The sequence below is a fragment of the Brassica napus genome, unplaced genomic scaffold (genome assembly GCF_020379485.1).
Source record: "Brassica napus cultivar Da-Ae unplaced genomic scaffold, Da-Ae ScsIHWf_10;HRSCAF=17, whole genome shotgun sequence".
NCBI classification, from domain to species: domain Eukaryota; kingdom Viridiplantae; phylum Streptophyta; class Magnoliopsida; order Brassicales; family Brassicaceae; genus Brassica; species Brassica napus.
In genome coordinates, this window is record NW_026014524.1 from 102,501 (window position 1) to 117,500 (window position 15,000).

The 15,000-nt window shown below is 34.3% G+C and overlaps 2 protein-coding genes and 2 non-coding genes across 5 annotated transcripts in view; 3 read left to right on the plus strand and 1 right to left on the minus strand.

Moving 5' to 3' along the window:
• Positions 1–1,012: 1,012 nt before the first annotated feature.
• On the plus strand, positions 1,013–1,086 carry TRNAD-GUC. Its single transcript has one exon. It is a non-coding gene; the product is annotated as a tRNA-Asp (tRNA).
• Positions 1,087–3,437: 2,351 nt separating this feature from the next.
• TRNAC-GCA lies at positions 3,438–3,508 on the minus strand. The gene has a single exon. It is a non-coding gene; the product is annotated as a tRNA-Cys (tRNA).
• A 1,807-nt stretch (positions 3,509–5,315) lies between these two features.
• Positions 5,316–14,903, plus strand: LOC125595940 (DNA-directed RNA polymerase subunit beta'). Of its 2 annotated transcripts, XM_048771315.1 has the most exons (2): positions 5,316–5,976; positions 6,754–14,903. In XM_048771315.1, exons 1-2 carry the CDS (start codon positions 5,524–5,526, stop codon positions 8,362–8,364), a joined length of 2,064 nt encoding a protein of 687 aa, XP_048627272.1. In that variant the 5' UTR covers positions 5,316–5,523; the 3' UTR covers positions 8,365–14,903. The 2 variants fall into 2 exon arrangements, with proteins under 2 accessions (XP_048627272.1, XP_048627273.1); XM_048771316.1 differs by having other exon boundaries at positions 5,316–14,903.
• Positions 9,745–15,000, plus strand: part of LOC125595952 (ATP synthase subunit alpha, chloroplastic-like) — a 10,634-nt gene continuing 5,378 nt past the window's right edge. The window contains exon 1 of the mRNA XM_048771326.1: positions 9,745–15,000. This exon is cut by the window's right edge and continues 915 nt beyond it. The gene's annotated coding sequence lies outside the window, so the exon portion shown is untranslated.

Below are 15,000 nucleotides of genomic sequence, written 5' to 3' on the forward strand. Positions count from 1 at the left end.
CTTAACTTATCAATCCATCGTCTAATTAGGGAAGAAAGATGGATTCTGTCTGACTTTCTTGGGTTAGTGTTAGATAGGGACACTACTATTTCTTAACAATGAGATGAGGCAATCTATTAAGTAAAGTAAAAAAAACGAAACTTAACCCTCTTTTTTATTTTTTTTCTGTCAGACCAATCACTTCTTTAAAAGATTTTATACTAGACTTTTTTTCGATTTTTTTTTTTTTTTCATATTTCCACTTCAAATATAAAAAGAAAATATATCGATTTTTTTTATAGAATTGTGATTAGAATATGAATATAAATGTAAAATAAAAAAATGATATAGAATGCTATAGAAAAAAATAAAAAATCTTATAAGCTAGTCATACCATTTGATTATATTGACAATTTTAAAAAACTGATCATACTATGATCATAGTATGATGGCGGTTGAGCAAGTATGCCCCCATCGTCTAGTGGTTCAGGACATCTCTCTTTCAAGGAGGCAGCGGGGATTCGACTTCCCCTGGGGGTAGGGTACTACGAAAGGAAGTTGATCATGGATTATCCATAAAGTTCGAATAGATTCTTCCTGGGTCGATGCCCGAGCGGTTAATGGGGACGGACTGTAAATTCGTTGGCAATATGTCTACGCTGGTTCAAATCCAGCTCGGCCCAATAATTCGCTGTCTACATAACCTTTTTTGTTTTGCATAATTGACAGAGAAGGGTAAGAAAAAAGTCAAATATCTGGGTATATTTCGACTTTACTTTTTTCTTTATTTCTTGTGGCTCGTTACTTTTTGTTTCCATAAAAAATTACAATAAAAAATAGATTATCAATCGATTTTAGAATAATGCAAGGATTACTAGTAATCGGCCTTGATATCACTTTAGTGATATCCATATAGATATCAATATATTACTTGTGATTTTCTTTGTTACAAAACACTAATTTGAATCTAAAATTGAAATGATTATGATGAAATCATAAGAAGGAATATGTAAGCTACCCGCTTTATTTCCATGGGATTGTAGTTCAATTGGTCAGAGCACCGCCCTGTCAAGGCGGAAGCTGCGGGTTCGAGCCCCGTCAGTCCCGGCGGATTCAATTAAAAAAAAAGACATAAACTCCCCTTTTTGTTTCTGGGCAAGGGGATCAAAATGGTTTCGGTTATCTTTTTGTTTTATTTTTCTTTTTTCATCAAGCAAAAGAAAGGGGTATTTCTTTTGCACCAATTTAAAGACATATGTAAATTAGTATAATTATAATTATTGAGAGCATTCACCACTTCAAGAACGAGATACTGTATGGGGTTTCCTCTTTTTGTCAATTAATCTCCCATTAACTCGTGTAGGAAAATAAAATAGGATAGCGTATAATACGTTTGCCAAGAGTACCTATATATACTTTTGTTTCTATGAAGTCAAGGAAGTGAAAATAGTTCGAATCCAACCAAGTAAAGAGGATGTTTCAAAAAAAAAGATCAAATTAGTCTTCCCTAATGAATATGCTCTTTTTAAAGATTAGAGTCGATGTCGAAGAAAAACTCGTAAGAAAATTTAATATAGTTAATTTTTTGGAATATTTTCGTTTTTTTTTTTCGGGACTCGTCTTTATCACATTTCCTTTGTTTTACAAAAAGATCATAGACCCTTACAAAAACAAAATTTTGAAAATTTCAAATTGAAATTTCGTACTTGTTTTCTCTATTTGATTTCTATTGTTTATTTAAGGTTCTTTAGAAACTCTTTTTATAAACAATCGAAGTATAAAAGGTTTTTTATGATATTTCATCAGATGATTGTACAAGGAAAGTACTAGGTTGTAGAAAAGAAAGCGGTGAAAAAGAATCATAAATAAATAGTTTTTTATTGGATCAGGAATCTCATTATGTATTCGGTGTGGATAAAAGATCTTCCTATGTTATACTATTAAATTCTTGACGATGAATCGATTTTATAGCTCCGATATTGTTATTCATGATATTTCTTTCATTCGATATCATCGAAATCTAATTCATCTGAGTGAGTTTACAAGCGAAAGATTTCTCATCTCTATGGGATTAAATCCCGAGATATTCCAAAGAAAAAAAAATAAATAATAAACGATTTAATTATGGAAGTCAATATTCTTGCATTTATTGCTACTGCACTCTTCATTCTCGTTCCTACTGCTTTTTTGCTTATAATTTACGTAAAAACGGTTAGTCAAAATAATTAATTTGAATACAATTTGACTATCAATGACAAAAAAGGATGTCAATTTCTCGTCTTAAATGAAAGGAATGCATTAGATTCAGTAGTATCCTAAGGGGCCCGCTAGTATGGTAGAAAGAGATCTCTTTCTACCATACTAGCCATTATGGTTATTGTAATGTATAAAGATACAAGTGAAATATCTTAATATAAAGGAATCCACCCATATCTCTCTTTTTCTTTATAAATGTAAATATAAATTAATATAGAATATGAAATCTATGTACATACTTTCTCAATTTCATTTGTTTGTTTGATCCATTTAATACGGATAATCCGAATTCGATGGAAACCTCTTGAGATTTCGAAAGGGGGTTATCCCATGAATGGTTAACGGTATAAACTCTGATATCAAAAAATAAAATGAGTCAATAAAACAAAACATAAATCCAATTTCTAAAAAAAGATCTTAAAAAAAATTGCCGGCCGGTCTAGAAAACTAAAACAATTGATACAGGTTGATAGAGTTTGATTATTATCGCAATTAGGAGTACTTCTAGAGTCCACTTCTTCCCCACACTACGAGAGAGAGGGAAAATGTAAAAACTACCATTAAACCAGCCCATGCGAGACTTACTATATCCATGTGAATTCTGTCCCCTATGAATATGAAGAAACTTTTCCATTATTGTTCACTAATAATAGTGAAATCACTGGTGCAGAGTCAAAAAAAGGGAGAGATATTTGGTCACCATTGATGAACTACTCCAAAAAATCCACTTATCTTATACTGAGTTATTCTTAATTATAGAATTTCTAGTAGAATCGACAAGATGTAAACACAAGTAAACAGATACTTTTCGAAGTATCCAAAAAATCTGACTCATATGTAGAAAGAATAATCTTTTTTCTTTCTTTTATCGTTTTTTATTTTTATTTGAAGTAAAACGAAAGGCAATTCTTCATCTAATCTAATATTGATTGAATGTCTGAGCATTCCGACACTTTCATGAGTCTATATCCAAAGTATCTTAGATCCTTTCCAAAACTATTAATTTAATTCCCTCTCTGCCTATCCAATCTAATGGATTTCCCTCCACTCGTTTTAGTTTTCCTCTAATCTGATAGGTAAAACTTTAGGTTAGAGAATAGAACCTCGAGAGCCAGGGGCTTAGAATCACGAAAAGAAAGTATCAAGAGTCTTTTCCTACGTTTGTTATAGTTTTATAACAGGAGATTTCAAGTCTCCTGTTGAGGCGGCACCCGGATTTGAACTGGGGAAAAAGGATTTGCAGTCCCCCGCCTTACCACTCGGCCATGCCGCCAAAATGATTTGTACTAGATTCAAATTTTCTCTTGTTTTTTTTTCAACTCCGAAAAAAATATAGATTTTCAGTCACAAAATATAGAATCTAGTACAAATCAGAACCATTAACTATTGACTGTAAATTCATGACCTTTTTTGAATTCAAATTTACATTTTTTATTTCTAATAATATAAGATAAGAAAATCATTAGAAATAGATTTATAACTAATCTATTTTGAGTTTTTTCAATTAAAAAGAAATCTTCTTCCATTTGAATTATAACACTAATAATGAGTATATGTAAACCCCAGAATCAGAACATACGTTACCTTGTATAGCTCTATAATGGGGTATTTTATCTCTCTAGGGATGCTTTTGAGGAGTAATTCTCAATAAATTTTTGTATTGAAATTTTTCATTGAATACATTGAAAAAAATTTTTAATTTTTGGTAGAGCACAGCATGTGCTGTTCCAAATAGAACTGTACCACAATAAAAGAAGAAAAAGAGACATATATATATACCTGTGCATTCTTTTTTATTTTAATAATAATTAAAATTAATAAATAAAAAAACATACGTTTTCTTACCTACTTCAATTCAATGATATTCTAAATATTCTATTCAAAATAGGTAAAAATCCATCTTTTTTCTGCAACTATTTTTTTGAACAATGAAATACAAATACATGAAAAAGTAAAGTGTTTAAAAAAAAGTTTTCTATTTCTTATATGTTTATCTGCTCGAACAGATCCTATCATGAATACCGTTTTTTATGGTATGCGATCGAATTGGAATATGTAATATCATAGGTGAAAATGAAATTACTTTTTTTCTAGTCGTTACAAAACTCCATAAGTTCCAGCGGTATTTCTAAATTCTGTTCCATTCGGATCTCTTTCTTATAAAAAAAATTCCAATTGAATCTAGTCTCCGTTCATACGGATTTCATACATTCCATATATCTTGGAGTTGGATAAAATTTCATGTGATTCAGTAAACAGAATAGAAATTCCATTATTGCTAGATCGAATTCTATCTATATGATTCGGTGAAGAATGAGATATGGGATTTTTAAAATAAACGGATAAATGATAAATTCAAAAAAGATGCTCGGGGATGGAAAAGAGGGAACATCTACAATACCCGGATTTAATCAGATACAATTTGAAGGGTTTTATCGGTTTATTGATCAGGGTTTAATAGAAGAACTTTCGCAATTTCCAAAAATTGAAGATATAGATCACGAAATTGAATTTCAATTATTTGTGGAAACATATCAATTGGTAGAACCTCTGATAAAAGAACGAGATGCTGTCTATGAATTACTTACATATTCTTCTGAATTATATGTATCCGCGGGATTAATTTGGAAAACCAATAGGAATATGCAAGAACAAAGAATTTTTATTGGAAACATTCCTTTAATGAATTCCCTTGGAACTTCTATAGTAAACGGAATATACCGAGTTGTGATCAATCAAATATTACAAAGTCCTGGTATCTATTACCAGTCAGAATTGGATCATAACGGGATTTCGGTCTATACCGGCACCATAATATCAGATTGGGGGGGCAGGCTAGAATTAGAGATTGATAAAAAAGCAAGAATATGGGCTCGTGTGAGTAGGAAACAGAAAATATCTATTCTAGTTCTATCATCAGCTATGGGTTCGAATCTAAGAGAAATTCTAGAGAATGTTTGCTACCCTGAAATTTTCTTATCTTTCTTAACCGATAAGGAGAAAAAAAAAATTGGGTCAAAAGAAAATGCTATTTTGGAGTTTTATCAACAATTTTCTTGTGTAGGTGGGGATCCAACAAGAGATGCTTACTTATAAATCTGATCATATTAGAGCTCGCCAAGAAGTACTTGGTACCACTATCATTGGAGGAACAATACCTAAACCAGAAGATGCTCCAGAATCTTTTCGATTACTTGTTCGAGAACTACGATCTTTGGCTCTGGAACTGAATCATTTCCTTGTATCTGAGAAGAATTTCCAGATTAATAGGAAGGAAGTTTAATCGGAATGAATCACAAAATTTCTTATATGATCGATCGGTATAAACATCAACAACTCCGAATTGGATTAGTTTCTCCTCAGCAAATAAGTGCTTGGGCCACTAAAAAAATACCTAATGGAGAGATAGTTGGAGAGGTGACAAAACCCTATACTTTTCATTACAAAACCAATAAACCGGAAAAAGATGGATTATTTTGTGAAAGGATTTTTGGGCCTATAAAGAGTGGAATTTGCGCTTGTGGAAATTATCGAGTGATCGGAGATGAAAAAGAAGACTCGCAATTTTGTGAACAATGTGGAGTTGAATTTGTTGATTCTCGGATACGAAGATATCAAATGGGATACATAAAACTGACATGTCCTGTAACTCATGTATGGTATTTGAAACGTCTTCCTAGTTATATTGCGAATCTTTTAGATAAACCTCTTAAAGAATTAGAAGGTCTAGTATACTGCGATGTGTGATTTGATCGAAATTTTTATTTTTAAGAATGATAAACTCTCATCCCCTTCAATCAATTTGGGATGCCCTCGATCTGACATGTCTCTTGAAAAGAGTAACATGAAGCTCAGACTTGTGGGTGTATTCAATACTCCCAAATAACAAGGGCGATTGGTCTATGGTCGATTCAGTAAAAAAAAAGTACTTCAAATTGATAGTCGTACCTCGTGAAAAGAAGACCTTTTTTTTGTCGAATTAAGCATTCCCTTATCTTTCTAAACGAAAAGAAATTTGGTTTTTTATATTGAAGTAAACAAATATGTCATGGTTGGAGAAGTCTATACATCGCATATAAGCTTTAAGAATATTGTGGCATAACCATCGAGGTAACGCAGGACCTAAAAGATCGAATGGAACAATACATAGACAAATAAATCCCGTATGAATTCTAAGGCATTCCTTTCACTTAAGGTAAAAAGTATTCCGGCATTCGAAGGGAAGTAGACTACTCAAGAATTTGACATTTTTTTCTGTCGTAATTTTGAATTCACTAAAGAATCTAAATAGAAATCAAAGAAGAATTAATTGAATCAATGAAATGGTGGTTGGTTTGCACTGAGAACTTGAGTAAGGCGTAGATTCTTTTTGGGTTTTCACTTGATTTTATAAAATACAATTGGAAAGTGCGACCCCTTTCTTTATCTTTATTTGATATAACTACTTGAGCCGGATGAGAGGAAACTTTCATGTCCGGTTTTGAGGGGGGGAGATCATATAGTGGACCCTATCCCAATTTTTCTTTTGCTAGGCCCATAACGAAAAAACCTACTTTCTTACGATTACGAGGTTCATTTGAATATGAAATTCAATCCTGGAAATACAGCATCCCACTTTTTTTTACTACTCAAGGTTTCGATATATTTAGAAATCGAGAAATTTCTACTGGGGCGGGTGCTATCCGAGAACAATTAGCCGATTTAGATTTGCGAATTATTATAGAAAATTCGTTGGTAGAATGGAAACAATTAGGAGAAGAAGGTCCCACGGGGAATGAATGGGAAGATCGAAAAATTGTAAGAAGAAAAGATTTTTTAGTTAGACGTATGGAATTAGCTAAGCATTTTATTCGAACAAATATAGAACCGGAATGGATGATTTTATGTCTCTTACCGGTTCTGCCTCCCGAGTTGAGACCCATCATTCAGATAGAAGGGGGTAAACTGATGAGTTCAGATATTAATGAACTCTATAGAAGAGTTATCTATCGGAACAATACTCTTACTGATCTATTAACAACAAGTAGATCTACACCAGGGGAATTAGTAATGTGTCAGGAAAAATTGGTACAAGAAGCCGTGGATACACTTCTTGATAATGGAATCCGTGGACAACCCATGAGGGATGGTCATAATAAGGTTTACAAGTCATTTTCAGATGTAATTGAAGGAAAAGAGGGAAGATTTCGCGAGACTCTGCTTGGCAAACGGGTCGATTATTCGGGGCGTTCGGTGATTGTCGTTGGACCCTCACTTTCATTACATCGCTGTGGATTGCCTCGCGAAATAGCAATAGAGCTCTTCCAGACATTTGTAATTCGTGGTCTAATTAGACAACATCTGGCTTCGAACATAGGAGTTGCTAAGAGTCAAATTCGTGAAAAAAAGCCGATTGTCTGGGAAATCCTTCAAGAAGTTATGCAGGGGCATCCCGTATTACTGAATAGAGCACCTACTCTACATAGATTAGGCATACAGTCATTCCAACCCATTTTAGTGGAAGGACGCACTATTTGTTTACATCCATTAGTTTGTAAGGGGTTCAATGCAGACTTTGATGGGGATCAAATGGCTGTTCATGTGCCTTTATCTTTAGAAGCTCAAGCAGAGGCTCGTTTACTTATGTTTTCTCATATGAATCTCTTATCTCCAGCTATTGGAGATCCCATTTCTGTACCGACTCAAGATATGCTGATTGGACTCTATGTATTAACGAGCGGCACTCGTCGAGGTATTTGTGCAAACAGATATAATCCATGTAATCGAAAAAACTATCAAAATGAAAGAATTTACGAAACAAACTATAAGTATATGAAAGAACCCTTTTTTTGCAATTCCTATGATGCAATTGGAGCTTATCGGCAGAAAAGAATCAATTTAGATAGTCCTTTGTGGCTTCGGTGGCAATTAGATCAACGCGTTATTGCTTCAAAAGAAGTTCCTATCGAAGTTCACTATGAATCTTTTGGTAACTATCATGAGATTTATGCACACTATCTGATAGTAAGAAGTGTAAAAAAACAAACTTTTTGTATATATATTCGAACCACAGTTGGTCATATTTCTTTTTATCGAGAAATCGAGGAAGCTATACAAGGTTTTTCTCAAGCTTGTTCATATGATACCTAATAATATGGTATTCATAAAAAAAGAATTATAGGACACCCGTGTGAATTCGGACCTCTCCGAGTCAACTCGGACATAGTTCCTGACCTAAAAAATCAAGATCGAGAAAAGGAAGTTTTGCAATCATTGACTCAAACTCATTGTCGAATCCCATTCAGCAGAATATGGAGGTACTTATGGCGGAACGGGCCAATCTGGTATTTCACAATAAAGTGATAGATGGAACTGCTATTAAACGACTTATTAGCCGATTAATAGATCACTTCGGGATGGCATATACATCACACATCCTAGATCAAGTAAAGACTCTGGGTTTCCAGCAAGCAACTGCTACATCCATTTCATTAGGAATTGATGATCTTTTAACGATACCTTCTAAGGGCTGGCTTGTCCAAGATGCTGAACAACAAAGTTTGATTTTGGAAAAACACCATCATTATGGGAATGTACATGCGGTAGAAAAATTACGCCAATCTATTGAGATATGGTATGCTACAAGTGAATATTTGCGACAGGAAATGAATCCTAATTTTAGGATGACGGACCCTTTCAATCCAGTCCATATGATGTCTTTTTCGGGAGCTAGAGGAAATGCATCTCAAGTACATCAATTAGTAGGTATGAGAGGATTAATGTCGGATCCCCAAGGACAAATGATTGATTTACCTATTCAAAGCAATTTACGCGAAGGACTGTCTTTAACAGAATATATTATTTCTTGCTATGGAGCCCGTAAAGGAGTTGTAGATACTGCGGTCCGCACATCAGATGCTGGATATCTTACGCGTCGACTTGTTGAAGTAGTTCAACATATTGTTGTACGTCGAACGGATTGTGGCACTATCCGAGGGATTTCTGTGAGTCCTCGAAATAAAAGTCGGATGATGTCAGAAAGAATTTTTATCCAAACATTAATTGGTCGTGTCTTAGCAGACGATATATATATAGGTTCCCGATGTGTCGCCTTTCGAAATCAAGATCTTGGGATTGGACTTGTCAATCGATTCATAACCTTTGGAACACAATCAATATCTATTCGAACTCCCTTTACTTGTCGGAGTACATCTTGGATCTGTCGATTATGTTATGGCCGGAGTCCCACTCATGGTGACCTAGTTGAATTGGGGGAAGCTGTAGGTATTATTGCGGGTCAATCTATTGGCGAACCGGGGACTCAACTAACATTAAGAACTTTTCATACCGGTGGAGTATTTACAGGAGGTACTGCCGAACATGTACGAGCCCCTTATAATGGAAAAATCAAATTTAATGAGGATTTGGTTCATCCTACACGTACACGTCACGGGCATCCTGCCTTTCTATGTTATATAGACTTGTCTGTAATTATTGAGAGCGAAGATATTATACATAGCGTGACTATTCCACCAAAAAGTTTTCTTTTAGTTCAAAATGATCAATATGTGGAATCAGAACAAGTGATTGCTGAGATTCGCGAGGGAACATCCACTTTTCATTTTAAAGAGAGGGTTAGAAAATATATTTATTCTGACTCCGAGGGCGAAATGCATTGGAGTACTGATGTATCCCATGCACCCGAATTTACATATAGTAATGTCCATCTTTTACCAAAAACAAGTCATTTATGGATATTATCAGGAGGTTCTTGTGGATCTAGTCTAATTCTTTTTTCGATCCACAAAGATCAAGATCAAATGAACATACCCTTTCTTTCCGTCGAAAGAAAATCTATTTCTAGCCTCTCAGTGAATAATGATCAAGTGAGCAAAAAATTTTTCAGTTCAGATTTTTCTGATAAAAAAAAATCTGGGATTCCCAATTATTCAGAATTGAATGGAATCGTAGGTACTAGTCATTATAATTTCATATATTCTGCTATTTTTCATGAGAATTCGGATTTATTAGCAAAAAGGCGAAGAAATAGATTTCTCATTCCATTCCAATCGATTCAAGAGCAAGCGAAAGAGTTCATACCACATTCAGGTATCTCGATTGAAATACCCATAAATGGTATTTTCCGTAGAAACAGTATTTTTGCTTTTTTTGATGATCCTAGATACAGAAGAAAGAGTTCCGGAATTCTTAAATATGGAACTCTAAAGGCGGACTCAATCGTCCAAAAAGAGGATATGATTGAGTATCGAGGAGTCCAAAAATTTAAGACAAAATACGAAATGAAAGTAGATCGCTTTTTTTTCATTCCTGAGGAAGTGCATATTTTACCCGAATCCTCCGCCATAATGGTACAGAACTATAGTATCATTGGAGTCGATACACGAATCACTTTAAATATAAGAAGCCAAGTCGGCGGGTTGATCCGAGTGGAGAGAAAAAAAAAAAGGATTGAACTCAAAATATTTTCGGGGGATATCCATTTTCCGGACAAGACAGATAAGATATCCCGACATAGTGGCATCTTGATACCGCCAGGAAGGGGAAAAACAAACTCTAAAGAATCAAAAAATTTAAAAAATTGGATTTATGCCCAACGGATCACACCAACCAAGAAAAAGTTTTTTGTTTTGGTGCGGCCCGTAGCTACCTATGAGATAATGGACAGTATAAATTTAGCAACACTCTTCCCACAAGATCTCTTTCGGGAAAAGGATAATATTCAACTTCGAGTTTTCAACTATATCCTTTATGGAAATGGTAAACCAACTCGAGGAATTTCTGACACAAGTATTCAATTGGTTCGCACTTGTTTAGTCTTGAATTGGGACCAAGACAACAAAAATTCTTCCCTCGAGGAGGTCCGCGCTTTCGTTGTTGAAGTAAGTACAAAGGGTTTGATTCGAGATTTCATAAGAATTGGCTTAGTGAAATCCCATATTTCGTATATAAGAAAAAGAAATAATCCGCCGGATTCGGGATTGATCTCTGCAGATTCCGTGAATCCGTTTTATTCGCTTTCTCCCAAGGCTGGCATTCTTCAACAATCGCTTAGACAAAATCATGGAACTATTCGTATGTTCAGAAATAAGGAATCCCAATCTTTGTTAATTTTATCATCCTCTAATTGTTTTAGAATCGGTCCATTTAATCATGTAAAATATCACAATGTTATAAACCAATCAATAAAAAAAAAACCTCTAATTACAATTCAAAATTCGTCGGGCCCCTTAGGAACAGCCATTCAAATTTCGAATTTTTATTCATTTTTGCCTTTACTAACTTATAATCAGATCTCTGTAATTAAATATTTGCAACTTGATAACTTCAAATATATTTTTCAAATAATTCACTCTTATTTAATAGATGAAAACGGAAGAATTTTTAATCTAGATCCATACAGTAACCTTGTTTTGAATCCATTCAAATTGAATTGGTATTTTCTTCATCAAAATTATAATAATTATTATTGTGAGGAAACGTCCACAATAATAAGTCTTGGACAATTTTTTTGTGAAAATCTATGTATAGCCAAAAAAGAACCATACCTAAAATCGGGTCAAGTTTTAATTGTTCAAAGGGATTCTGTAGTAATAAGATCCGCTAAGCCCTATTTGGCTACTCCGGGAGCAAAAGTTCACGGGCATTATAGAGAAATTCTTTACGAAGGGGATACATTAGTTACATTTATATATGAAAAATCGAGATCCGGTGATATAACCCAAGGTCTTCCAAAAGTAGAACAGGTGTTAGAAGTCCGCTCGATTGATTCAATATCACTGAACTTAGAAAAGCGGATTAAGGGTTGGAACAGGTGTATAACAAGAATTCTTGGAATTCCTTGGGGATTCTTGATTGGTGCTGAGCTAACTATAGTGCAAAGTCGTATTTCTTTGGTTAATAAGATTCAAAAGGTTTATCGATCCCAGGGGGTGCAGATTCATAATAGGCATATCGAAATTATTGTACGTCAAATAACATCAAAAGTTTTGGTTTCAGAAGAGGGAATGTCTAATGTTTTTTTACCTGGAGAATTGATTGGATTGTTACGAGCAGAACGCACGGGGCGTGCTTTAGAAGAAGCAATCTGTTATCGAGCCGTTTTATTAGGAATAACTCGAGCATCTTTGAATACTCAAAGTTTTATATCCGAAGCAAGTTTTCAAGAAACTGCTAGAGTTTTAGCAAAAGCTGCTCTTCGGGGTCGTATCGATTGGTTGAAAGGCCTGAAAGAAAATGTTGTTCTAGGGGGTGTGATCCCCGCCGGGACCGGGTTCAACAAAGGATTGGTGCATTGTTCACGGCAACATACCAATATTCTTTTTGAAAAAAAAACAAAGAATTTATCTTTATTAGAGGGAGATATGAGAGATATTTTATTTTATCACAGGGAATTTTGTGACTCTTCTATTTACAAATCTGCCTTTTCTAGAATTGAATAATTCCTAATAGCAGATTCCTGTTTTGAATTTCATGTTTTATTGTTTGCTGTAGTCATTTGCTTTAATAATTTGTTAACACTAATAAAGATAATAATGAATACAAAATAATGGCTCGGCTCGTGCATAAACGGACAAGAGAAGGTTCCATTGGAACAAATTTTTATTTTAGTTTTGGGTACCCCCCTTTTAAGTGTGAAAAGAAATGACAAAAAGATATTGGAACATCGATTTGGAAGAGATGATGAGAGCAGGAGTTCATTTTGGGCATGGTACTAGGAAATGGAATCCTAGAATGGCACCTTATATTTCTGCAAAGCGTAAAGGTATTCATATTATAAATCTGACTAGAACTGCTCGTTTTTTATCAGAAGCTTGTGATTTAGTTTTTGATGCAGCAAGTAGGGGAAAACAATTCTTAATTGTTGGGACAAAAAATAAAGCAGCTGATTTAGTGTCGCGGGCTGCAATAAGGGCTCGGTGTCATTATGTTAATAAAAAGTGGCTCGGCGGCATGTTAACAAATTGGTCTACTACAGAAAAAAGACTTCATAAGTTTAGGGACTTGAGAACTGAACAAAAGACAGAGGGATTCAACCGTCTTCCGAAAAGGGATGCAGCTGTGTTGAAGAGACAATTATCTCGCTTGGAAACATATCTAGGCGGGATTAAATATATGACGGGATTGCCTGATATTGTAATCATCATCGATCAGCAAGAAGAATATACGGCTCTTCGAGAATGTATAACTTTGGGAATTCCAACCATTTCTTTAATCGATACAAATTGTAATCCCGATCTCGCGGATATTTCTATTCCAGCAAATGATGACGCTATAGCTTCAATTCGATTCATTCTTAACAAATTAGTATTCGCAATTTGTGAGGGTCGTTCTAGCTATATACAAAATTCTTGATTAATAATAAGATAAATAAATCAATTTTTTTTGAGGGAGGGGCTCCCTGTATTTCGATTTATAAAATCGGTTACTATTCCTGAATCATACAAAAGAAAAAGAGATAAAAAACTGGGTATATTGTGTGATTCGTTTAGTTGGTATCCAAAACTAAAATAAAAATTCAAGTAAATAAGTAAAAAAAAAGGGGGGGTCTTGAATCAAAATAATTTAAAGTTCTTATTTCTGTCAGAGGGCAATATGAATGTTTTATCATGTTCCATCAATACACTAATAAAAGAAGGGTTATATGAGATATCTGGTGTAGAAGTAGGCCAACATTTCTATTGGCAAATAGGGGGGTTCCAAGTCCATGCGCAAGTCCTTATTACTTCTTGGGTTGTAATTGCTATCTTATTAGGTTCCGCAGCTCTAGCGGTTCGCAATCCACAAACCATTCCAACTGGCGGCCAAAACTTCTTTGAATTTGTCCTTGAATTCATTCGAGATGTGAGTCAAACCCAGATTGGAGAAGAATACGGTCCATGGGTTCCCTTTATTGGAACCCTGTTTTTATTTATTTTTGTTTCTAACTGGTCAGGAGCCCTTTTACCGTGGAAAATTATCCAGTTACCTCAAGGGGAGTTAGCAGCACCAACGAATGATATAAATACGACGGTTGCTTTAGCTTTACTCACATCAGTAGCATATTTTTATGCGGGTCTTAGCAAAAAAGGATTAGGGTATTTCAGTAAATACATTCAACCAACTCCAATTCTTTTACCCATTAACATCTTAGAAGATTTTACAAAACCCCTATCACTGAGTTTTCGACTTTTCGGAAATATATTAGCCGATGAATTAGTAGTTGTTGTTCTTGTTTCTTTAGTACCTTTAGTGGTTCCTATACCTGTCATGTTCCTTGGATTATTTACAAGCGGGATTCAAGCTCTCATTTTTGCCACTTTAGCTGCGGCTTATATAGGTGAATCCATGGAGGGTCATCATTAACTATTTTTTTTTTTCAAATTTAGGTTAGCCCAATTATCGAATAGTTGGTTTACGTTATGTAAGAAACACTTGTATATGTCATATTTGATATTGACTAGGTATATATAAGTTAAAGATCTATATAATCTGCCCCACTATTTTTGTGAATTTCTATTTAGATAACGATTCGATTATAAGTTCTTACTTTTTATCTGTGAATTGGCTGAAAAAAACGATCAAAAAAAGAACGAAGAATTAAAAGAAAAGAATGGTTCACAAAAAAGAAACGGCATAAAAAAGTCGTATATATATATATTATGCATTTTTCAAAATCCCGTGGATAGGAACTAATATCAAAGTAATTCTTATCAAGTTTTTGGTTATTTTGGCTGGATGAATCTTAGCGATGACTTAATTATAATTAAGTCCTAAGTCGTTGGATGA